The 25117-nt window shown below is 39.3% G+C and overlaps 1 protein-coding gene across 2 annotated transcripts in view; it reads right to left on the bottom strand.

Moving 5' to 3' along the window:
* Positions 1-22613, bottom strand: part of MSH2 (mutS homolog 2) — an 84092-nt gene extending 61479 nt beyond the window's left edge. The window contains exons 1-6 of one of the 2 annotated variants that reach the window (XM_067565105.1): positions 22539-22613; positions 17976-18130; positions 15908-16186; positions 15414-15560; positions 13011-13160; positions 8320-8453 (exon numbers count right to left, since the gene is read on the bottom strand). In XM_067565105.1, coding sequence (XP_067421206.1) covers positions 8320-8453; positions 13011-13160; positions 15414-15560; positions 15908-16186; positions 17976-18095 — 830 coding nt within the window. In that variant the 5' untranslated portion in view covers positions 18096-18130; positions 22539-22613. Of the gene's footprint in view, positions 1-8319; positions 8454-13010; positions 13161-15413; positions 15561-15907; positions 16187-17975; positions 18131-22219; positions 22512-22538 lie in introns of those variants that run through there. The other variant, XM_067565104.1, reaches the window with a different exon arrangement.
* Between the last annotated feature and the right edge of the window lie 2504 nt (positions 22614-25117).

The raw sequence follows: 25117 nt of genomic DNA, 5'->3' as shown, positions 1-25117 counted from the left end.
AATAAGCCTTAATTTTTCAAGCAACTTTTTTCAGTAACTATGTTGGCCCTACACAATATTCTGATTGGCAAACAAAGCAGGAATAGCTACCAGTTTTAGGTGGAGTCCACTTTTCTTTTTCTTGAGCACTTGGTTTGGTTTATGTTTCTCCTGGGGCAGGGCGTTGGCTACCCTGAAACCCTTTGGCTCAGAAGTTCCTCATAGTAGGGCATTGGCTATCCCGGGGCTTTTCTGTCTTATAGCATTGCAGGCCTTTTTAGATGTTAATGGGGAGGGGGGGGAACGTAATATTTTCCAACATTTATACCCTTTTTTTAAAAAAGTTGCATGTGCCCGAAACATACCCTGTTAGCATTTTGTAACTTTTTTTTTTTTTTAATTAATTTTGGAAGGGACAACAGGAATAGACTGAGGGTTGGCTGACATTTGCTTTTTTATCAATTCTTTCCTGAACTTTTGATGTTGTACTATTTTAAAGGGTCAGTTGACCTAGGGTCAGTTAGCTCCAAGTCCACCATTTATGTTTTTACTGTGTACACTAGGTAAACTGGCCAGTGGCTGACCATGACCATAGGTTTTCCAAATCAGCACAAATACACACAGCCCCGATTCATTCATGGTACATAATTTCATGTCAGCTTTTAAGTGCAGTTTTAGCACTTTGGGCAATTTATTTAATGCTAAAAAACCCTGCTTCCAAGAATTGTTTAGCAAATTCAGACATCCTAATCTTTAGCAGACTCATGTCAAGCACAGTAATTCATAGTAATTTACTACCATTCCAACACCCACCCTAAACTCTTCAGGAGAAACTGATATCCTGGACTGGTTGAAACTGGTTTTCAACATCACACTTTCCTAGGACTCCTGGTGCTTTGTGCCAATTTTCATTTAATACTAAATACTAAAGACCCCCCAAATTAACACTACAGATTCTCCAAACTCCTGAGACAGTTTGGAGAAACATGTTTGCAAAGCAGCATCATGGAAACACCTGTATTACTAACAAAGCACTTTAGACTTTTACAATTCAGTTATCATCTAAATTTACTTCTCCAAGGATACTGGTGTTTCTTTCTTTGTTACTCTTCGCACTTCACTGAGCTTGACAGACTAACCAGATTCAGATGCTGGTTTTAATGCACTAGCATAATGCTTTCTTATTTATATTGCAAATCCTAGAGGAGAATGTTTACATGCATATTTTCCATTGTTTTAAAAAATGCTTTAATGAAAATATTTCTATCAGGACTTTAAAAAAGTTAAAAAGTAATCTAGATGTTGGGATTCAACTACTTGACAGTGCCTATTAACTGGTAACTAGCTTGTTTACCAAACCCAAGTTTCCATCCACTGTTTGTGCATGTAAATTAAATAGAGCTGTTGAAGTAATCTAATATAAACCATGCAGGGCTCCTATTCCTTTACATTATGTGAATGAGCTCAAAGTTGTAATCACAAAAGGACACCATGACAGAAAGCAATTATCTTTGAATGATTGCTGGTTACTATTTGAGCATGCAGTTAAGTCATTCGCCTTTAAAAGGCTAACTAGAGACTTCTGTCATTCAAGGAAGTGGGGTTTCAAAGTCTGTTTTAGTTCCTGAATGGCCAGAAAAATCTTAAGCAAAGCCTCATTTTTTGAAGTTATTATACCTGAACCTTGGAGTTGAAAGGCTGAGAGCAAGAGAAGACAGGTAGTGTGATGTCACTTCTCACTAGCCTATTAAAGATATGTGAATTTTTGTAACAAAACCTAAAAGCCAGACAAATCCTGCCCGTTTCACCCAAGTTCCCGTTTCAATTTTTGTTTGTTTGAACCTCAAACTCAGGTGCAGAACAGTGTGGGTGGAAAAAGAAGGGAAAAAACGTTTGCTTGAATTTCTGAAATGAAGCCCCGAAGTTTCATAGAGCTATACTAGCAATCAGTTTCCACCTACTACTGAAGTGGTGGGATGAGAATCAGTGCTGAGAGCAACACTGGAACAGGAAACCTAATGAAAGAGTCTGCCTATTCTTCAATATTGATTGGGTATGGATATGTTTTGTTACTCTATTTAGGCTATAAGGCTTTTCAAGAAAAAAAATCAACTCAATCACATTTGATACTTGGTACAAAAATAAATAAGAGGACAGAGATCAAGACAATTTCACCTTAACTCAGAATTTGGCGGTTTAAACCTAAAGCTTCATTTACTCATTTGTGGCGCACAGTCAAAATTACTGAATGTTTGAAAAGTTTAATTTACATCTTTCATGAAACTATATTGAAAGTATTAACAAAATTAGAAGTGCTGAAAGTCATACTAAGGAAGGTCAAGGCTATCTGGATAAATTAACAGTTTCCCACCTCAATTAAATCAGATTGGCTATCTAATTTCTGGACCAAAGTAGTTTGGATAAGTGTGGCTAAGCAAACAGCTTTCAGGCACATATCCAACCCAAACACTGACATGCGTTCCGGCAGCACAAATTACTGCTTATGAAAAAAGGAGTCACTGTTCAAATACAGTATATGTATTTGTTTATTCCCTATAATATTACAGCACAACAAAATTACAGATAAAATCACTTGACAATCATTTTAAAAAGTTAAATCCACATGTAGCATATACAAAAATTAAAATCAGTGATTTGTAGAGAACAGTCATATAAAAGTGACTAGTATGATCTGTTTTGTGCTAGGCTGATGAGGCTTTTGTTTAGTGGTTTGTTTTTTAAACACTTATAATCCACGTCAAACTTTGATTTTAGAAGCAAAAACCAATTAATTATAATGTAAGTGACCCTGAACCAACTTTGAGAATATTAAGCATGCCTGAATACGGGTTTATGATTGAGCATTTCTATCAGTTTTATGCTCTACTATGTCACCTTGTCATCAGCTAAAATGTATAATATATATTTTAAACGAGAGGCTTATTGCAAAAGCCAACAAGTCATTCATGTCAGTAGAATGACAGCTCATTTCACCTGCATTATTTATAGTAGCTTGTCCTGTAAACCAATCGCAAGTCACATTTTGCAGTGAAATATCAGTTGATCAACCTCTCTAAATCAATCTACATGGTGGAAACTTCTCCTTAGCCACTAGATGCACTTTCAGGGTTTGTCCAAACTCAAAAGTGATCTAGTTTAGGTCACAGTTTGCTCAAATGTATTAGCAAACTCCAACATAACCAGAATTTTCTCTCCCCCCCCCCCCCCCCAGTGTAGATGCAGGCTAACGCCTTTTAAATTCAACATAAAAGGTTGACTTCAAACAAAAACTGAAAGGTCCCAACTTCAGGCCGCCACTTCCAAAGCATCCTTAGCATTTCTGCTAGCTGCAATGATAGTGTAACTGCCAACATTTTGCAGGGATAAATTATGTTGTCCTGAGAGAAAGTTTAACAGAAAACTGCTTCATAGCATCTCTATAAAACCATTAGTGTGTCCTGACTAGTTAAAATACTTGGAAAGGTCTTAAAGCCCATTACGCTAGGTAACGACAAGTTTTTAACTCTTGAATAAAACTGATTAATTTAACAGGGGTTTAGTGGGGTTTTTTTGTTTTTGTTTTTTTAACTTTTTAGCTTAGAAAAAAAAAAAGTCTTGAATGAATCACTAGAGACTCAGTGGACAAGGAAATTTTACCCCAACCCCTTGATTTCATCATTCCAATCTCCCAGAGTAGTAAAGAAATCCCAACATTTAGCGGTCAAATTAGCAATAGTTTTGTTCAAAAAAACAGATTAGAAATTATACAGTGAGATTTTTGAGGAAGATGTAGATGCACCATGGACTTGAGGAATCAGACAAATATACCCTGTATGAGAGCTCACCAAGATGCATGATGCAGCAACTTCTACTTTTCAGTTAGCGCAATCTCCAGTGTCTCAAGATTTCAAATGTCTGCCAGACAGCAAGGGTTTTCACAGGTTATTTTTATAGTTAGTAATGTTACCAAATACCGATTGCCATGTGTATTAACTCCTACTATCTTTGTATACACACTTAGAGATATCAGTATCAGAAACACATTGATTACAAAGCAACAGCCTCCTTCATCGCCTCCTAAGCAACTCTGTAAAGGGGAAGGCTCTGTAGTCAGCTTCCTTTGTACAGCTGTGGCTGGTTTGTTTAGGGTTTTTTTAATAAAAGAAAAAAAACCTGGGTAGAACCCAGAAATGCAATGGTAAAGAATCCCTGCTTTCTTGTGTGTATTAGAAGCTGCTCCAGCAAAAAGTCACATGTTCTAACAGCAATAGGTTTAGATGTATTTTCTCCAGTGTACAAGTAACATGCATATTTGTATTCTGATTGCTATTCCAGTACTCTGTTTTAACCACCAACATATATAATCAGACATTAATTATTCTGCATGTGTAAAACTAATACTACATACTTACTCAGTAACTCAGGCCTGGTCTACACTGCTGGCAAAATTTGGTGGCAGTCTATAGGAGTTACGCAAGCTACACAGAGTAGCTTGTGTAACTCCTTTCGACTTCGTAACTTCCCTGTAGCATGCTGTCTCCACTGCGCTGCACTGACTGGAAATGTGTACCCATCAACGTAGAGCTACACTTTTGGGGGAGGTGGTTTTATTAGATTTTCTTCTTGATTGATTGAGCGTGTCTTCACTGCTGCTCAATTGAACCAGAAAAAAATTAATCTGATAGTGAATTTGCCTCTGTCAGCATGTACATAACCTCAGGTAAAAAGAACTGCTTCAGCCATTTGGCTCCCAAGGATGACTTGTACTACTACAGGTCTTAGATTCTGCAGCCATGCTTTCCAAGCAAGTTCTGGATGGGTCTGTATTGTTTGCTGTGAGATTTGCAGCATTTGGTGTTGCTTAGAAATGGTGATGGCACTTGGACATGAGGCACATTTCAAGTTAATACTGAACCAATGTCGCATTAAGGAGATGGGGGAGGGGAGGTAGTGTCATGCTGAAAGCACCATCATTTGAAAGAACAAAGGTTCAAGTTTCCATAGCACTTTTCTGTGAAAAGGTATGTATGCTCTCTCCAGTGGTTACACTCAACCCCCTCCACCTAACTTCTGCCCACAACCTCAGCTGGCCATACTCATGTGTCTGCTTTCCTGAATAGTGTAACATTGCGGTGTACTGTGATGTAATGAGCGTTTTATTCCACGGATGACTGCATTTCATTGGCAGTGAAGCAATTCCTACATTGTATGTGTATGAAGTGCTTTGGAATCCTTCAAAATTTTAACTTTGGTGTACAGTACAATCTTGCGATTTCACATGAAGAGGGAGATAGGTTGCAGAAGATGAATCTACCAACATTTTATTTTTTCAAGAAAGTATTTACTTCTAGAAAGCGTACTTTTGTATCTTAAAGATCAGTCACCATAAGACGTATTCCCAAGCAGAAGCTACCATAAGATAGAGTTAAGGTTGAGAGAGCATGAGTAATTTACAGGTAACAACACTGCAGAAATGTTGTCGTTACCCCAGAAATAAATACTATTAAAAAATGAAGCATTACAAACTCAAGAAATTCAGAGTTAAAGGAATATTTAAGAAATCCAAATATGTTAAGATATGAAAAAGTACTACATCCAAACAACGTTAACATTATTCTCTCCCCATGCCACATAATAGCCATAAGATTATGATTAAGGCATTTTAGAATCTGTGGTCCCAGATTAAGTTAAACTGATTTTAGCAAGGTTTTGAGGTTTCCTCCACCCCCATGTTAATAGAGGGCAGAATAAAAGTTGTTACTGATATTTTCTCAACTGTAACCCCATTTTAATGAGTTTGAAAACTTTTTTTTTTAATATATAAATTAAGAGTTTCATACATGAGAACTAAACAAGAAATCCAAAGAGAATACTGTTGGATCTGACTTATGTACTCATAACAATAGGATACATAGTCATTAGTAACAGGCTATTTTTGAAGTAGTTAGGTAATAATCAAGCTATGCATAGGTTTTCAATGAATTTTCAAAGTGTTGAAAACTTATCCCATTAGAGATCCCATGGTAAAGAAACTTATCCCATACTTATCCCATGGTAAAGAACAGATTTGCAACAGATGCTACATTTCTTAAAGTATCAAATTTTCACTCAACTATTTGCTGTAAATTATCAGAAAAGTCATTCTGTACTCAGCATAAGTACTGTAAGCTTGGGAAAACTTTCATACAGAAAGTAAGGACGTAGCCTCTCTCAATACAAAATGGAATTCAACCTTACAACGAAGTGGATTACAGCCCACGAAAGCCTGCAGAAATTAAATTTGTTAGTCTTTAAAGTGCTACAGGACTCTTGTTGTTTTAAACTTAGCTATGGAGTTGTGACTGGCATCGTCATTCTTAAAAAGGAGGCAAATCCAAAGTCACTGTGGATCTTGGTTTGCAATTGGACAAAATGAAGATGAGGTTTCAGCTACAGGTACAACCCAGAAGTCATGCTGACAGTCTATGCAGTGCAAAAAAATTTTTTTAAAAACATCTGATGTTCAAGCAACCAAGGGACAAAAATTTCAGATATTTAATATAGCATTTTTGTTAAAAGGTTTGTTTTAAGCAAGTTACTAGAGAACATCTTGCAACGTGATTAGAAAAAATCATGGAAAATAATCTAAGATATATGGTACTTGTAGTCTCTGAAAAGACTAAAGAGACAAAATTACATTTCAGGCCTGACTTATTTAATAAGAGTTCTCAGAACTTTCATTCTTATATTATCCCATGTTCTAAGACATTGCAACATATACACAGTGTTTTAAGCATGTCCAGCAATATCTGCAAGGCACCACCTGAAACACCAACTTTTGAAACTATTTCAAAGTTAAAAGCTGCATTTCCTGGCCTCCCTTTCTGTACATTGCAATATAATTTTTAAAAAAGGTGTATCTACATGTACACACACAAAGCTGCTATCCATCTGAGAACAAGAAAGGAAAACTCAGTTACTTTAGCAAGTGTTAAAAATGTCATTTGTCTGCTGGTACAGAGATTATGACCATGATGTCACAAGGCAAACAAGTTACTTTTTAAACACAGGGTCTGACCTTCAACCTGTGCCTTGCATCAATGAAGAAATAAAAGCTATCCATTCGCACTCAATGGGAGTGTGCCAAAAGCTCTGTGAAGTCTTCTAAGGACTTTGATACTATTTTTGATTTTACACGGAAGGCACTCAGATACTATGGTTATGGGCTGCAGCATAAAGCTCCTGCAAGATAAACAGGAAGGACTATTTATATGTCCGGAGCGGAGAAGTATTTGATCTTCATGGTAAGCCTCTATAAAAGGTGGAGTTCAGTATCAGTTGCACAAGTCCCTCCAATCAGAAGGTAACATTCCTAAGGTGCAGCCCAGATGAACAATCCTACATAAGTGATCACTGAGGTGTCCAAATGTTCTGTTAACACAACGGAGGCATTTTCAGGATGGGCTGGGAGATTAGTAAATAACATGAGTACTCCCAGTTTACTTTTAGATAAGAATCAGAAAGTGGCTGCTGCATTTACATAAGCTGTAGTCTCAAATGATAAAAAATAGAAAGCCTATTTCGTGCTCCGCCTCCCCCGTATCCTGTGACGGAATCAAAGCATAAAGGTTAATAATTGGGATGGTTTAACCCAGTGGTTCTCAATCAGGGAGTATGTGTATCCCTAGGTCTTCTGGGGGGTACATCAACTCATCTAGATATCTGCCTAGTTTTACAACAGGCTATGTAACAAGCACTAGCCAAGTCACTACAAACTAAAATTTCAAACAGACAATGACTTGTTTATACTGCTCTATACACTATACACTGAAATTTAAGTACAACATTTATATTCCAATCAGTATTATAATTCTATGGTAAAAATGAGAAAGTAAGCCATTTTTAAGTAATTGTGTGCTGACACTTTTTTGTATTTTTAGGTCTGATTTTGTAGGCAAGTAGATTTTAACTGAGGTGAAACTTGGGGTGCTCAAGACAAATCAGACTCCAGAAAGTGGTACAGTAGTCTGGAAAGGTTGAGAACCACTGGTTTAACCTAAATAGTGACCTGCCCTAACCCATTCATTGATTTACATACAAGAGAAGGATTAGAGGAAAAAAGCTCTGCTCCAAGTACAATACACCATCACGTAACACATTCTGTAAACAAATTTGCATTACCCTCTACAGAAAACTTCAAGAGTTCATTAGTCTATTTCCAATAAAAGAAGTCAACCTTTCAACCTGGAAAAGCTGTAAAGACTGGTCTTAGTTTTGCTAAAAAAAGCGGAAGCAGACTTCTATCAACAATGTAAAGTTTTGCAATGCCATGATCAGATGCATACCAACATGTATGTTTACCTTTCTTCTATTTTGTTCTTGTCCAGAAGTGGCTGTTTGATCCACTGATTAACCAGTCTTTGTCCTTGAGGAGTTTTGCACTTATTTAATAACCCAACCAAAGTGTGTGTACTGTTGGCATTTTCAATAGAACTCTGGAGAGAAAAAAAATAGAAATGATTACTGAAAATCCTGGTACACTGTAAACAGAGTTGATCCTGGCTGCCCATTTAGAACCAGGTAAGGCAGAGAATTTTATTTTCAGTCTACATTTGGCACCAGTTCCGAAAGTCAAGTGAAGTAGAGAGACATTAATACTTTTAGTTTAGTTAAGAAAACTACAGTCTTCTAAGATGTCATGCGGGGAATAAATTTAATTTTCATCTCCTTTGATATTAATTTTTCTCTGAAGAAATACATTTACACTATAACCAGTTATTTAAGCTAAACATCTTGAAGGCTTGTCCTTTGCAGGGTCATGGATAGAGAGCATGGCAAAATAGAGACTGCAGTCTGCTAAAGCATTTGAGTTTTCTGGTTTTATATTTCTGACATAATGAAATTTAGCATAACAATGGAATTTTGTGATACTATAGGCTGCAACCTCTAAACCAGTTCTTTTCAGATTACAGTATACTATCTTCAGTCTCTAGTTACATATTACTGCAGACACGCTGCGTGCACTCGCACAGCTTTGTATTTTTTAAATGAGCTATACAAACTTCAGCCAGCAGAAAATTCTCTGACAAATTTAACACTCGGATACATCTGCTTCACGTCTCAACTTGAGAGGGTGGGATAGAAAGATCAAAAATTTTATTGAAGATAATGTTTAAAAAGTTATGGAACAGAGTTGAAGCGAAATAGTTACTGAACATCCAGACATAGTGTACAGATTATCGGGAGGTACAGAGTTTGGTTGGGAGTCGGGGAGTACAATGAGAGGATAATCTGCGGTATCCCTCAAACCTCTCCACCCAGAAAACCTATAATTAAATCAAACAACTTCAAATGGAAATCTAGTATGAGATCTGGATTCAATATCAAAGAGAGATACACTATAGTAATAGAGAGTTAAGTGTCCAGAAGAAATAAATGGAATTAAGCAATGTATAATGTCAGCTTAAAAACTGCTGGAAAATAAGGTTCTTATTTTGGCAGAGTACAATGGCCATAGTCAATGTATTGGAGCTATACACTACTATGAAATATCAAGCTGAAAGTAGAAACAGACCCAATACTATCTCAAAATTAGTCATGCCAGCTCCAGAATACTTTATATAACTTTACTTTCTTGTTACAGTAGATGCTGGCACTTTAACTATTACATATGATAGAGTAAATATTTCAGATGCATGAAGTGTTTCTTTAAAAACATACCTAGTCAATTGACCTATGGTAGAACAGATATTTGTTTTTGCATCTTCTCAAAGATTGCAAAGGAACTATTTTTCTGCACTTTCCAATCTACATAGCTCAGGCACCATGTACTTAGAACTAGCACTATATGACATCAGTTGCACCGTCAGTCAGAAACTTCCTATCTCACAGAGTGATTGACTCAAATTGCAAAGTATCTAAGGGCTTGTCCCCGCCGACAAAACATGTCGCTCAGCAGGGTGGTTTTTTTTAGACCCCTAAGTGACAAAAGTTTGGCTGGCATAAGTGCAAGTGTAGACAAACCCTAAAAAACAGACTGCATATCAGATTTTCTATTGAGATGAAATGCTGGTCAATAGGGAAAAGCCTGACATTCAAGCAATAGTGCCATATGGTAGGCTCTTTGTTCCCCACCTGGCAACTGCCTCTGAGGAGAGAGCAGGGAGTGCCCTGCCTTTCGCGTACTGCAGCAAATGCTACAGGGTGTTTATTGAACCAAATCCATTGGCTTTGGAGAGAGTCATTTCCAGCTCATTTTACCTACTTACTAGTCACACCCTGCCAGTCCTAGTTCAAGATGTTGTATTACAGTAATTATTGCAGAGAATCAGGACACAGCATTGAGCAGCATAGGTAAAATCAAGATCACTAGAAAAACTAATTAAAGTTGCTCCCCTGCTGTAAGTGTGGAGAGAACAGACAAAGCAGTAAAATCCTTAATTCTACTGTCTGAACTGCTCAGTTTTCATGGCTTAATTTTTAAATTTTTTTATTTAATAAATAAAAATAAGTAATATAATTGGTAATTAAATTAATAAATAATAAAAATAATTAATTTTTCACTATATCAGAATCAGACTAACACTTAGAGATAGCTAAATTGTGTTTAAAACATGTTTTTAATCTGAAAACTGTCATACCAAAGCCCCTTGCTTAGAGAGTCGGTGATTTTCAGACCAAATCTGTTTCGTTTTCAAAAAGAGGCAGCCCCTCTGACATTCTGTACATCAACCAGGAACCTGAATGACAAGCTGAATTCTTTGGGTGTCACAATATTCTACAGTTGGAGCTTGGTTAAATACCAACTATAATGTGAAAGACAATAGAATCGATCTTGTTCTCTAAAGGACGTATTGCTTTGCAATGCTGACAGGAATAAATAATAGCAAGTAAAGTAACCAAAAAGAGTTCGGGTAGGGAGAAGTTGTTTCAGAATTTGCTTTTGTTCCAATTTGGAATTAAAGAAAAGTTACTGTAATTTCTCAACAAACCAAAGATCACCTGAAAGTTTCATTTTGGAATGACCAAAATATGGTATATTCCTGAAACAAAATGTGAACTGACATTTTCAGATCTGCAATTCAGTGAATGACACTGACAAAAATGTTAATTTCACTGCAATAAGACCTGAAGCTCTTGGGGCTGATGGGCTGGGCTGCCCGTTTGAGCCAGAGATATCAGATCATTCAGGGTCCCTGTCACTGAGCTATGAGCCTTGAAGACTACATAGGACTCATAGGACGAACTCCCAGGGCTGCACAGTGACAGCCCCATCATGCAGACTGCCTCAGGCTGGCAACCACAGAGCTTCCAGACTCCTGGGCCAGCTGGAAGCCCTGAGAATGCCTGGCCCTGGTGTAGTCTGTGTGACAGGGCACTCACAGAGCCACAGATTTTGGAAGCTGATTCTAGGACTTCAAAACTCCCAGCTCCACAGCAGGGATCCTGAAAGCCCATAATTGAATATGGGAGCTCAGCAGCCCTGAGTGCCAGCCTCAGCAGGGTCCCTGAAACACCAGCTAGTTTCCAATAGAAAACTACCTATTTCAACAAGCTTTTTGTGACATCTGTAATAGATCTGGTGAAACATTCCACTTCAGTGAATCAGCATTTTTAAGTCAGTAGCTCTATTGTGCAAACAAGGTGCCCTTTTACTAAGCTACTTTTTTATCCCCTGCTTCGGGGGGCTTTTAGGACTATAGTTTGAGCTTTACTATACAACACCTCCCTTAAGTAAAAATTTATCTTCAAAATGATAAAAAATTAGACGGGAAGAGTCCTTCCAATTCCAAGCATCTAGACAGAAAGTTACATCTGTCCCAATCTCCCAGGCAGGAACTCGGGAAGGGGAGCAGTTTAGAGGGTGCCACTCGCAAGAACTTCTGCATAAAACTGGAGAAGGAAATGGAGCAGAAGTTGAGAGGATGAATTCCCCTCCATAAACACTCGCACACAGCAGGAGAGCAAGGCAAGAAAGTTCAGGCTTCTCCTTTCTCCCTCGGCTTGCAAACCTAGGTGCCAGGTCTGAGTTCTTCATTCCCTGGAATCTACAGGAGCATCTTTTTTGTGGGATGGGAAAGTAGCACTCTACTCCCTGGGCTTCTTCCACAGGGTCCAAAGTGCATATACTTTGTAGCTCAGGGCAAGGAACACTAAGCTGAATCTGGTAACAAGAAAATACAACAGGGGAAATTAACACATACAGCAGTGTTTGAACCATTCTTCTGTGGATGCAGTCAGCAACCACCAAAAAAACAAGAAAAAAAGTTTGATTCATTCAAACACCTGGATTTTTAGACGTTCGTCCTTTAACCTTTTTAAAACAAAGCAGACATTGTCCATTTAAGTGCGTCAGGGTTTCTTCGGCAGAACTTTCAAAGGAATCTGTTCACTGCATGCTGTAACTTGCACCTTGCCACAGTGCTCCTCTTATTGACCAGGAAGTGATGCAAGCCCTTTTTTTCCTGTGTACTTCTAAACAAGGTAGGATTCTGCATGCAAATATATGAGACTGAAAATACTTATCTACAGCTACTGCAGCTGGGAACTCCTCCCGGCTCTACCTACCACACTAGGAATTCGTGTGAAGGTGGGGGTTAGACAAAGTCCCCAATCTACTTGCTTCTGCTAGCAGAGCTATGGACTCCTCTCGCCTTGCTTACACGAATAAATAAAGCACTTTTACATCCTTAGCCTGCCAGCGAGAGGTATGGACCCTTGAGAGTGACTTTTAAACCTTTCCCTCCACTCCCCACCCAACACAGTGGGCTCTTACTTGCATTCACTTGTTACATCCTTTGTGTTCTATTTTGCATACAAAATATAGTCAATTCAAATAAGCCATAGCCATTTTTTTTCTAGGAAGTTAGTATTAGAGTGGACAAACAAAATAAAAATAGAAACCAGAAATCAAAATCTCTAATTATGCATCATCACTGCTAAATAGGATTCTTGGGGTAGTTTGTGTTACGAGGCTACTTATCAAGCAGCAAACTACACTTTTGTGCATTAAACTTGAAGGTAGTTCATTAGTTAAAATTCATATTTCTTACCTGGAAAAGGTTAAGGGCTCGGACAGCCGCATTATCCAGTATCATATACTGGCTGAGGTCAAAGTTAGTCAACTCAAATTGTCCAAAGTTAGATTCATCCGACAAGAGCTCTAAATACTTGATAACAGCCGACAAGGATGAAATAGCAACCTAAAAATTACAAAGGTGTGTTACAGTTAAAAAACAAAACAGTTCTGACAACAGATGCTTTTATAGAATTAAAAACAAATACTCAACTTAAAAAAAAAATACTATCTGATGAGATAGTATCCGAATACAGGAATTCATAATCCATTACACCCAAGTTCATTAAATCTGTGTTGAGTTACAAAATCCAATAAATGTGAACATACAGCCTACACGTCTTACACATCTCCATAGAACTGGCTACCAAGAACTTTAGAAAATCACAGATTACGAAGTATTTTAGTACATAAACACAGCATGCTCTAAAAAGATGTTCAGAATATTAAGAAACAAAAAAATTACATTAGTTATGGTTGTTTGTCAAATGATAAAAACATTAGGAAAGAAGAAGTTCAGAATTAAACTTCAGCTTGAGAAGAATGGAAATTATATCCTCTGCATGTGCATCTAGCTTTCCAAAGCCTAGTATCTTGAAGTGGTAGGTAGGAGGTAAAAGGGACTATCCCACAGGTCCTATGGCTCCCAACTCAAATACCAAATGAGACCAAAGGGAAATGGAATATTTTTGAGAGAAACAGCTTAATACTGCATGTGCTTGTACAAGTGCTTAAATCTGCATCTATTTTCACTGAAGTACTGTGGAAGAAGCTGTTACTGCTGCTCCCATGATACATGCTCACTCCCTGAGTCACCCAATAATTACCCTTCTGTATCTCTTCAGGCTGTCCAAGTAGCAAAGGTAATCATACTTTTCCCTAACAAGTGGGCTGTGACCCTATGAAACCCTCAACAAAGGGTTCACTGTTCTGTAACAGTAACTTCTACCAGGCCTGACAAACTTATTACACCTAGCACACCTCTTTCATGGTACTTATCTAGAAGTGAGGTCATGTAAGATTAAATGAAAGCCAGAATCACAATGATCACTAACTCATTGTGAAAGGTAGGCAAGAGGGAAACAAAGTGACTCAGGCCTGGGCACCCCAAGAATTCCAACCTCCCAGCCATAAAGTTAAAGAAGCCACTTATGGAACAAGAAAGCATCACCTCTCTCCCATTCATGACCTATTGCAAAAAGTCAAAAACAAATTAAGTAACCGGTGCAGGATTTTACTCCTTACCATCGTTACCCTTCCTAACCTGCAGTGTAGTCTATTGTGCCTACTTGTGAAGGGCAAGTTAGCCCTCCCATGAAATCTTTACCTAGAAAGATCACTGCACAGCTCCCACAGCACAAAATACACAAGATGTTGTCACATATGTAGAGGTCAGCCATGCAGAAACTGAATTGGCTGGCAGTTTCCATTTGCTAGCACTGACCTAAATGTATAATTAAAGTTTTAGGAAACATTTGTAATTAGTTATGATGGTGCAAGGCCCGCAGTCACTCCTATTTCTTCTAGGACTGAATTCCCTAGTGTAATACCAACTCCTGGGAAGGGGCCCTCTCCTGCAATCACAACCTTCCTCCTATGAAAAGATGACAGCTTCTTTGAAAGTAAATGTCATGGGAAATCAGCATGAGGACATGTGCTCTGTCAGGAAGATATGACCAATTCCTTAAAGGGCTCTGAATGTCACATCAGGACCTTTAACTGGAATTCTGTTCCATGGGGAGCCAATGCAGGGAGCATCAATTTAGAAGTTTGACCTCAGACCTTATAACAAGTTTCAGCCCAGCGGAATAAGTACCTAAAACCATTAACAAACTCATGCAGAAGAGTACGATTCCACAGTACCACTTTAAGTACTGAACTGTAAACGCACCACTGTAATTTTTCAAGTTATTTTTCATTTATGCTTTAAATAGTTCCAAGTAATAGTGTTTTTTCCTAAACTAGTGCCTATTAAGACATCAACTAAAAGGTGATATAGTTTTAGTTACAATAAAGTCAGGAAAGTTTTAAAAGACTACAACAGACATTGAGTTCCCCTCTAAACGTTTGACACTACAAAAGCAATGGCACCAGTATACTGAAACCAAAGTTATATATACACTATTCCTATATCTCATTTAAAAGTATTGTTCACATTGTTAGTGCTCAAATATGCCAGATATTGGACAAACAGAAAGGCAGTCCGTCTTCTGAAGAATTTACAGTCTGATTAACAACAAAGTCAGACAAGAGGAAGAAAGGAATACAATGCAAGAAGTGTGGTCAGGTGACAATTGACAGCATTCCACTTTTTTTTTGGGGGGGGGGGGGGGTGTATTTTCAAGCACTACCCTATGTACAGGTGCTACAAGTTACTCACTTGTTTTTCCATCTCTGGTAATGCTGCACTAGTCACTTCCTCTTCCTTTTTTGATTTCAGCAAGCGGTTGAGATCCTGCACAATATCTTTTGTTGTGAATTCAGCCTTTTTTCTGTCTGTAATCATGATTCCTCCTCTTTGAACGATCTGTTGTGTATAAGTTATAATGACAAGTCATTTCCAGGTCTTAAAGTGAAAGTGAACTACTCAGAGCATTCTCAAAGTCAATTTGTTAATTTGTATTCAATTGTTAACCTATACAGAGAGAAGATAAAAAGTTAGACTGGTTTTTACTCTAACAGTACGTTTTGTTGATTAAAACATGTAAAGAAGTCAGTGGGCAAGTGATGCATTGTATGCATCATCCAGAATTCCTTCAATTTATTGATTCTGTTTTTTAGCCTTTGAGTTTAGTTCAAATTTCAGAGTTTTTTCTCCCCATTTCCAATTAATACAAACATAAACCAGTCAGTCCACACATTCAACACACTTACCTGTCGCAGTTTTCCCATATCTCCAGCAGTCTCTCCTCCTGGTAGCACACATTCCTTAGGTCCAATCTGAACCAGTAGCGCTTCAAGGTTTGAGAACTGATCGTTATCTGGAAACTCACAGACACCCAGCTTCCTGAGAGTGGTGTCGACATACCCAACTCCAACTAATCTTTGTCCATCAGCAGTTGATAGCTTAACACCCACAACCCCAATGGCAGTTGACATGTCATTATTGCCAAAGAGAATTTCCTCAAACTGGGCAAGGTTACCTGGAGAACCCTATTTGAGAAAGAAAATTTAGAATAAGACTACAATTTCTTTCTAATCTCATGCAGAATACATACTTTATTTTTGTTCTACAGTCAAAGCTAATAGAAGAAGTTGGGGGTCTTTTTCATGTCAGTGAAATCACAGTTCTAAGCCATCTCAAACTTTAAAATCACTTTGAAACGGAAATTAAAGTAAATATAACTAAAGCTGTCAATCACAGTTAATGAATGCGGTTAACGCAAAACAACTTAACTAGATTAAAAATAGTCGTGATTAATCGCAGAAATACTATTTTTCAATTCACCTCACACAAGTACCGTAGGGCAATCTATCATGAAAGCTCAAGTTACAAATGTAGATTTTGATTTTTTTTTTTTTTTTTTTTTTAAACATAACTGCATTCAAAAACAAAACATACAACTTTAGAGCCTACAAGTCGAAGCACGAAAGGGAATGCGAATGTTTAGAGTATCTGGCATGTAAATATCTTGCAACACAGGCTACAGCAGTGCCATGTGAACACCTGTTCTCACTTTCAGTTGACACTGTAAACAAGAAGCAGGCAGAATTATCTCCCATAAATGTAAACAAACTTGTTTGTCTTAGCAACTGGCTGAACAAGAAATAGGATTGAGTGGACTTGTATGAGGTGAATTGAAAAATACTATTTGTTTTGTTTTATATTTTTTTACAGTGCAAGTATTTGTAATAAAATATCAAGTGAGCACTGTACACTTTGTATTCTATGTTGTAACAAATCAATATTTGAAAATGTAGACAACATGCAAAAATATTTATAATTTAAATTTAAACTTTTTTTAATTATTTGACAGCCCTAATGATAACTAGTTTGTATCCAATACAATTGCACTGGGAGTGGATTTGATATACAAACTATATTTAAATCTGAAACTGCTTTCAAAATAAGAGAAAGGGAAGGTGAGCTAATATTTTTTATAGGACCAACTTCTGTAGGAGAGAGAGCTTACACAGAGTTCTTCTTCAGGGTCTGTGTAAGCTCAAAGTGTGTCTTTCACCAACAGAAGTTGGTCCAATAAAGAAATTACCTTACTCACCTAGTCTCTCCACTATCCTGGGACCAACACAGCTATAACACTGCATTCAAAATATGAATAAGATTAGTCAGAACTATGTTTTAGTCTCAAATTATGTTACTCTAATGCAGAAGTGTCAAAATACCCAGCCTGCTTCATGTATTTATGGCCCACATGACATTAAGAATTCTACACAATTTTAAGTTTTGGTTAAAAAAGTTTTTCTGTCCTAATGGTTGCAAAGAAAACCTAAATGTGATTAATAGTGTTGTTTTTAGAGTGCGAGAACAGAAACATTCTGGCAGATGTAGTTCAGTGATCTTTTGATGTTGTGTAAGAAATAGCAATGTCATATGTTTATACATGCATATACCTCTTTAAAAGGCACCAAGGGAATAAATGAAATGCTGCAACTTCCTGTACATAAAATGGACTAGGTTTTCACTTATTAAACTATTCAGACCATACTTGCAGAAAAAATTATGAATTTAAACTACTAGCCACATAGTAAGTCAGTTGTCCTGAAGCTCCACCTAGAGCACCACATGGCACAACTGCAGGATCCACCCACTCTGGAGTAGCAAGGAACTGTTGGCACATGTACAAAGCTGGATGTCCTCACAATCATATGGCCAATTGAAGGCCCTGAAAGTTTGTAAGAAAGTTTGAAATGGAGTGACTAGGAATATAGTAAACATTTGCATTTTTCCACTTTGATCATATATAGAGATAGAAAATTGTACCTTGTATGCCAAATACCAGTCATTCTCTTTAGTGGATTTACTTCCTGCTTTGTTCTTGTAAATTTCAACTCTGTACTGACGAACCAGCAGTAGATCTCTCAGAAAAGATTCAAAGTTCATTTTACTAAGTACAACACTCTCAAGTTTCTGACTGCCTACAGGAAGAAGAAAAATGAATACAATATTTGCAAGGTAATCATAACTATCATTTTTATGTACATATTGTAATTGAGAGCCCTGCAAAGGACAACATTAATAACCTTTAGAAGATACAATATTATTTTGACAAGCAAGGAAGGAAGCATATAAATCTCAGGAAGCAAAACAACATCATCTCACTTAGCTGTAAAAATATATATGAATTTCCAAGTGTGAACAAATACAGATTCCATAGAAAATTTCATTTAGCAGATAAAAAAATCAAGTCAATTTCAAAAAGTTTTCACTAGCTATATATAAAATTGATCTACTTTTCCCTATTAATATAGGCTTTACCCTCAGATTTTCTAATTTGTTTTTCTCACTCCACAATAGATTTTTCTGAGCAAGTATAGTGAAACAAGCTATAGCTTTCGCTTCAGGGAAGTCCTACCAATGACAACCCATCTCCAGCACAACTCATGAAAAAGTTCATTGTCCACATTCATTCAAGAGATGGCCTCCTACTATGCAGCAACCTGAATTTTGCGACAACAAAAATGAGTTAATAGTACACACTAACTTCAAAAACCTGTACATCACCATAAAACCCACTAGCTTGAAGAAACAGCATGTAGCTGACATATTCTTGTTTTTACTCCTATTTAAGACCAACAAATTTGAAGCTTTTTTCACCCTTTTATATGTAAATCAGTTTCTATCTTTAATAAGACTATTATCCTACAAATCTTTACAATTATAACAGGCTTTTAGCTTGTTTTCTTCATTCAGAATTCTACCAACAGCCATATAAATGAGTTACATTAGAACAATAGGAGATAGAAATACGCACTATTAGGTTCTCTCTCTGCCAATGCAGGATTGTCCCATACACCACAATGTTTAGTATTTTGTTTAGTCTAGTTTTAAACTAAAACTAGAGCAGACAATTAAAAGATGTTATCATCTGTGGTACATGATGAACATATGAATGAAGTTTTGCACATGACCTTCATTCAAAATTCCAAATACAAAAAATAATTTTTTTGGGGGGGGAGGGGGGGGGCGGATCATCTTAAAACTGTAGCTGATAACCAAAACTTAAACTCACTCAGGAGTTAAAACTTGAGCCAAGGAAGAATATAAATGTATGCATGTTTAATATCCTCTGGACTTGAAACTTTATGAGCTGCAGAATTTGTAATAAATTGTCAAGCTCTACAAGTCTTTACAGTGAAAATGAAAAAAAAAATCAATGTTTAGCCATGTATTACAATTCAATGTTTTCCCTGGATACAAATACATATAAAATTTTACTATCAGAAGTGTAACAGTGTCATTCCGATGTATTTTACTGATTGTGAACTAACAACACTACACTTCACTACTTCAAGCAACTCCTGATCAAACATAATAATAAGTTTGCCTCTCACACTGAAGTATTTTTTCCAGGTATCATTTTCTGTGGGCTTATCTAGATGCTCATGCTACAAGTAAAACAAGGAGGGAACAGGAAAAACATTTATAGAATATATAATTAAGATGCTAAATTCATTGCTGCAAGACATTACTTACGAAACAGCCAAATATGAGTCACAAAAGAGAATTACAGTTACAACCACTAGACAACAGTACCTGGACTACCTATGCCTCAAAGCATGTTGATTAGCTATTACCACTCCAGGGGTGAGAAAATATTGCCAACCATGGTATAGCACTGCTCTACACAACTGGCTGGACATATTAGGAACCATTTAATTCCAACTGTCCCATTGCCCTAGGATCATGGAAGAAGGCAAAGAGTGCTGAGATGAATTTAGAACAAAGCTTTCTAGCTATATGCTTAAAGTTATACACCTAAAGCAATGCCTCCAACCTCAGACATTAAGGTCAGAAGGGACCAATATGATCATCTAGTCTGACCTCCTGCACAAGGCAGGCCACAGAAGCTCACCCACCCACTCCTGTAATAGACCCCTAACCTATGACTGAGTTATTGAAACCCTCAAATAATGGTTTAAAGACTTCAAGGTACTGAGAATCCACCAGCAAGAGACCCATGCCTCATGCTACAGAGGATGGTGAAAAACCCTCAGGACTTCTGCCAATCTGCCCTGGGGGAAAATTCCCTCCTGACCCCCAATATGGCAATCAACTAAACCCTGAACATGTGGGCAAAACTCACCAATCAGACATCCAAGAAAGAATTCTCTGTAGTAACTCAGAACCCACCACATCAAACGTCCCATCACAGGCCATTCGCCTTTTTACCACTAGTAGTCAAAGATCAGTTAGCTGCCAAATTAGGCTGATCCATCATATCATCCCTTCCATACATTTATCGAGCTGAGTTTTGAGGCCAGTTAGATTTTTTGCCCCCACTGCTCCGCTTGGAAGGCTATTCCAGAACTTCACTCCTCTGATGGTTAGAAACCTATGTCTAATTTCAAGTCTAAATTTCCCGATGGCCAGTTTATATCCATTTGTTTTTGTGTCCACATTGGTGCTGAATCTAAATAATTCCTCTCCCTCCCTAGTATTTATCCCTCTGCTGTATTTATTGAGAGAAATCATATTTCCACTCAACTTTCTTAGGCTGGAGTCGAACATTTTATTTCAAAGAGGCCAAGTGCCACACAGTAGTTTCGGGAAAAGTCTGTCCCATTACATTTGCTTTGCTGAGCTAGGGGAGCTGGAACCACCCACAAATTCCCCAGATTAGGGAAATCCCCTGCATGTGTAGAGCCAGCATAGCAAGTAACACCTCCCTTCCCACAAGGGGAGGAAGAGGGCAGCATGTTCTACTCTGGCTATCCCCTGCTGACAGTGGTCCACTGGGGACAGACACAGTGGGCACAAGTTACAGCAGCCCACAGACCTGTAAATAAGCATTTATTGGTCTAAATCAAGTGCTGAGACTCTCAAATGTCAGTGGCTCTCTCTAATATGAATGTAAATTTGGAACAACGGCCAGCAAGCTCTTTCAGAAGTGTTTTAAACCTAAATGAACATAATGAAACCACCAGTCTTATCCCTTCAGCAAGCACACTAGAGACTTTCATTTTTGAACCCAAAATAGCAATATACTTCTTACTAAGGCCAGCCCAGGTACACTGGCACAACACAACACATTACCCTCATTCCTCCAACTAATTTGTCCAGTCCTGTAATTCTCATTCGTTCCTTTAAATGGGGGAAGAGGGAGGTCACTGCATACGTGGTTTGTCAACTAGGTAATCTGAGATTTCACTCAGTTTAATAAATTCACCAGAAACAATGCATGACAGTTACTGTAAGAATGCTTACTCTGTAATACCGTTAAATAGAGATCTGATGATTACAGTACTGAACAATGATGCTCTAACAAAAACCTCACTGTTGTAAAGATTATTGTTTTGTTCTCAATACTGACAAAGCAAAGATTCACAGACCTGTTAAAGCTTCCTAAATAGTTAAAAATACATACATACATAAATGGGGTCACACTGTTTCTGGTCAGTCACATACGGGGGTCTCTCGGATTTCAAACCTGACCAAGAACCCTATGCACCAGCTGCAGGCATGTTCAAATGTGGGGCTTTGATGGCTAACCAGAAGACCCTGCAGCATATTTAAGAGCCCCAAAACAAGCACCACATAGGACCAGACGAGAAGAGAGGCAGGTTCAGTTAAGTCAGCGCGGTTCAGGGACGGAAGCAGAGAGCTCCAGTCACACAAATAACGAGGACAACAAACGGGGATGTAGACGTTGTGCGGCCAGCAAAGAACAGCATGAGACTGACCTGGAGGCAAGTGGTAGAAGAAGCGGTGGCCAGGACGCCCACCCCACATGCTTTCCCGGAGAGCAGTTACCCTGTGAGCAGCGCTCAGGAGGGACTCTCCACTGCTGATGAGCCCAGTACCCCCTAACCTACAACTTAGTCACCTTCCGCCCCACTCTCCCCCCCGCACAGGGCCACCCCCGCGGCCCTAGCCCCAGGCCCGAGCCCTCGAGATCACCCCCAACCCCGGCTGCGGCCCGGGCCTGGACAGCGCGGCGCCCCGACGGATCCCCGCGGCGCCGCCATGGCGGCCCCCGCAGGAGCAGCCGGCCCCCGCGCCCGTACCTGGGCCCCCCGCCAGCAGGCGGACGACGCCGCGGGTGCGGAAGATCTCGCGGGCGGCCAGCAGCGCGTCCCCGCCGTGCACCGTGTAGTGCTCGCCGCGCTCGAAGAAGCGCACGGTGGTGTCGGGCTTCGCGGGCAGCGCCAGCACCGCGCGCACGAACCCGCCCTCGGCGCCCGAGCCCTCCGGCCACAGCGACTCCGCCGCGGACGGAGACTGGGACGAGGCTGATGCCGCCGCCATGTTGCAATCTGCCGCCATGCTGCAATCTCCCGCCAGCCCGAGCACCGCCCCCAGCCCAGGCGCGGCGCCGCCAATCACCGTGCGGCCGGCATCTACGTCACCCGCCAGCCGCGTTCTGTCCCCGCCCCTGAAGCCGTGGAGGGAGGAGGGGAGTCCCGCGGGGCTACGAGCTCCGGCCGCTCTGCGATCAAAAGGGAGGATTGAGCCGTCTCCCGCTCCGTATATTGTCTGATAGCTGCCACTGGAGGGGGCCGCCTGCAGGGAGGGTTTTGCTGTGTCTGCATTGGGGGGGCGGGGTTGGGCCTGGCGTCACCGACCCCTCCCCCTCCACACAGTAGTACTCAGGGCGCGCGGCCGCATAGGCGGGAGGCCAAGTGCTGCCCAGGCCCCAGCAAGCTGAGAGCCCGCACGTGTGCCCAGGAGACCCCTTGGTGCCTGGGCACCCCCACTTCCTCACCTCAACCCCATTGGCGGCGGGGGGGCATATTCAAAAATCAAAGAGATTTTTACGAATATAACGTTAAGGTCTTTTAAGTTGACTTTTGGTTTTTGAGCTTTCAGGGCTTCCCCCCCCCCGCCCCCCAGTTTTGCTCCCCAACCATAAAGATGAGAGCCTTACATTTATTTTAAATGAAAACTGATATTCTCAAGTGCTCCCGTGACTCTCAGGAGCTGGAGTTTTTAAAAGAACACCTCATATTGCAAGGTTGGCTGCAAAAATCAGGAGAGTTGGCAACAGCAGGGAATGTCTGCTGCAAACAACCAGCAACAAGAGCTGACATGGCCACAGCCAATCTCACCATGCTTGCAGATGTGCTAGGGGAAGGGAGTGCCAATACATGCTGCATTGATCTTGAATTAGAATTAAGAGCACTCAGAAGCTTGCGCTGAGTTTTATTCCATTTTTTACATCTAAACCAATTACCTATATCTTTTATTTAGTCAATGTAGGGAGCACTTTGCCCACATTGTAACAGTAACCATGCTCAGGGTCATTATGTATGCATACATAATTTTGTACATAATGTAAGTATGCGTCACAGTAAACTTTGTCTTCTGTTTTTGATACAATAGTTTCTTCAGACATGTGGTCACCCATGAGCTCAGTGATGCACCCTTGTAAGACCTTGTAGACTTATGAGGAGAGGCTGAAGGAACTAGGCTTGTTCAGTCTACAGAAGAGAAGAATGAGGGGGGATTTGATAGCAGCCTTTAACTACCTGAAAGGGGTTTCCAGGGAGGATGGAGGTAGGCTGTTCTCAGTGGTGGCAGATGACAGAACAAGGAGCAACGGTTTCAAGTTGCAGGAGGGGAGGTCTAGGTTGGACATTAGGAAAAAGTTTTTCATTAGGAGGGTGGTGAAGCACTGGAATGGGTTACCCAGGGAGGTGGTGGAATCTCCATCTCTAGAGGTTTTTAGGCTGCGGTTTGACAAAACCCTCACTGGGATTATTTAGCTGAGGTTAGCCCTGCTCTGAGCAGGGGGTTGGACTAGATGACCTCCTGAGGTCCCTTCCAACTCTATGATTCTATGACAGGTACCTACTCCCTCCAGAGAATTCTCAGTAAGGGAAAGATAAACATCACCTATTAGCTTGTGCCAAATGAATTGCTAGCACTGATTTTATTCTCTCAGACCTTATTTTTTAATACTATACATGTTAAGCAGTCTAGAGTCCAATACCACTGCAGGGTGTGGTGATCAGAGTCCACTATGTATAGAAACAAGAATAGATAAATCATGGCTCACAATGAAAGCTACTTATTCATTTTACCAAGGTCATAATGCATGACCCTGAAAATAGTAACTATATTAACCTCAAAGGGTTTTACATACAACACATTTAAGGTCTGTTTCTCATTTTACACTTATGAGGCAAAAATTCCTAATGCATATGATCTGAAGGGTTTTCTCTTATGTTGTATCTATGCGGAAAATAATCAGGGAAGAAAGCCTTAATACAATTTAGACAGCCTTCTAAAGAGCACATTTTGTATGCATCTTATTTTTAAATATTTTCCTAGGTAGGCTGTACCCATACTACCTTCTAAGAAGTCTGTCACTGTCACACTGTGTGACCTTGGACGAGTGACTTCATTTTTCTGCCTTAGCTTCCCAATCTGTAAAATGGGGATAACACTACTTATCCATCTAGCTCACAAGTTTTTGTGAGGATTAACTAGCAATATCTGTACCATACTTTAAATATGTAGCACATTATATACATGCTATATGTAATTATCACTGGAAAGGAAAGAGGTTCAGTCTCTTTCTCAAAGAGCATACAAATATGTTTTAAATGCAAAAAATTATCTTAATGAAAGGTTGTGGTTGAAAATTAAGCACACCAATTTTAATAAATTTAAATATTGAGGTTCCTACAACAATTTTAGATTAACACATCCAACATACAACAGGTACATTAAAAGAGTGTTACTTAGGTTGCAAAGTCAAAAGTAAGGCAGTTTACAGTTGCCCATGCAACCTTTATTTGGTCCCCTTGTGTATCATATATATTGTGATAGAGTCTTTAATTAAATGATCACAAGCAATTTTTTCCACAGAACCCCTGCCTCAAGCAGTGCACAGGTTGGATACACTAGAGGTGGAATTAATGTTGCACGAGCAACCATAAGTGTGTCATTTGTTAACTTTG

This window comes from Emydura macquarii, unplaced genomic scaffold (genome assembly GCF_026122565.2).
Source record: "Emydura macquarii macquarii isolate MOO-44397 ecotype Brisbane River unplaced genomic scaffold, CSIRO-AGI_Emac_v2 contig_2676, whole genome shotgun sequence".
Taxonomy (NCBI): domain Eukaryota; kingdom Metazoa; phylum Chordata; order Testudines; family Chelidae; genus Emydura; species Emydura macquarii.
Note: the sequence above shows the minus strand (reverse complement) of the source record. Positions and strands in the feature narration are given on the sequence as shown.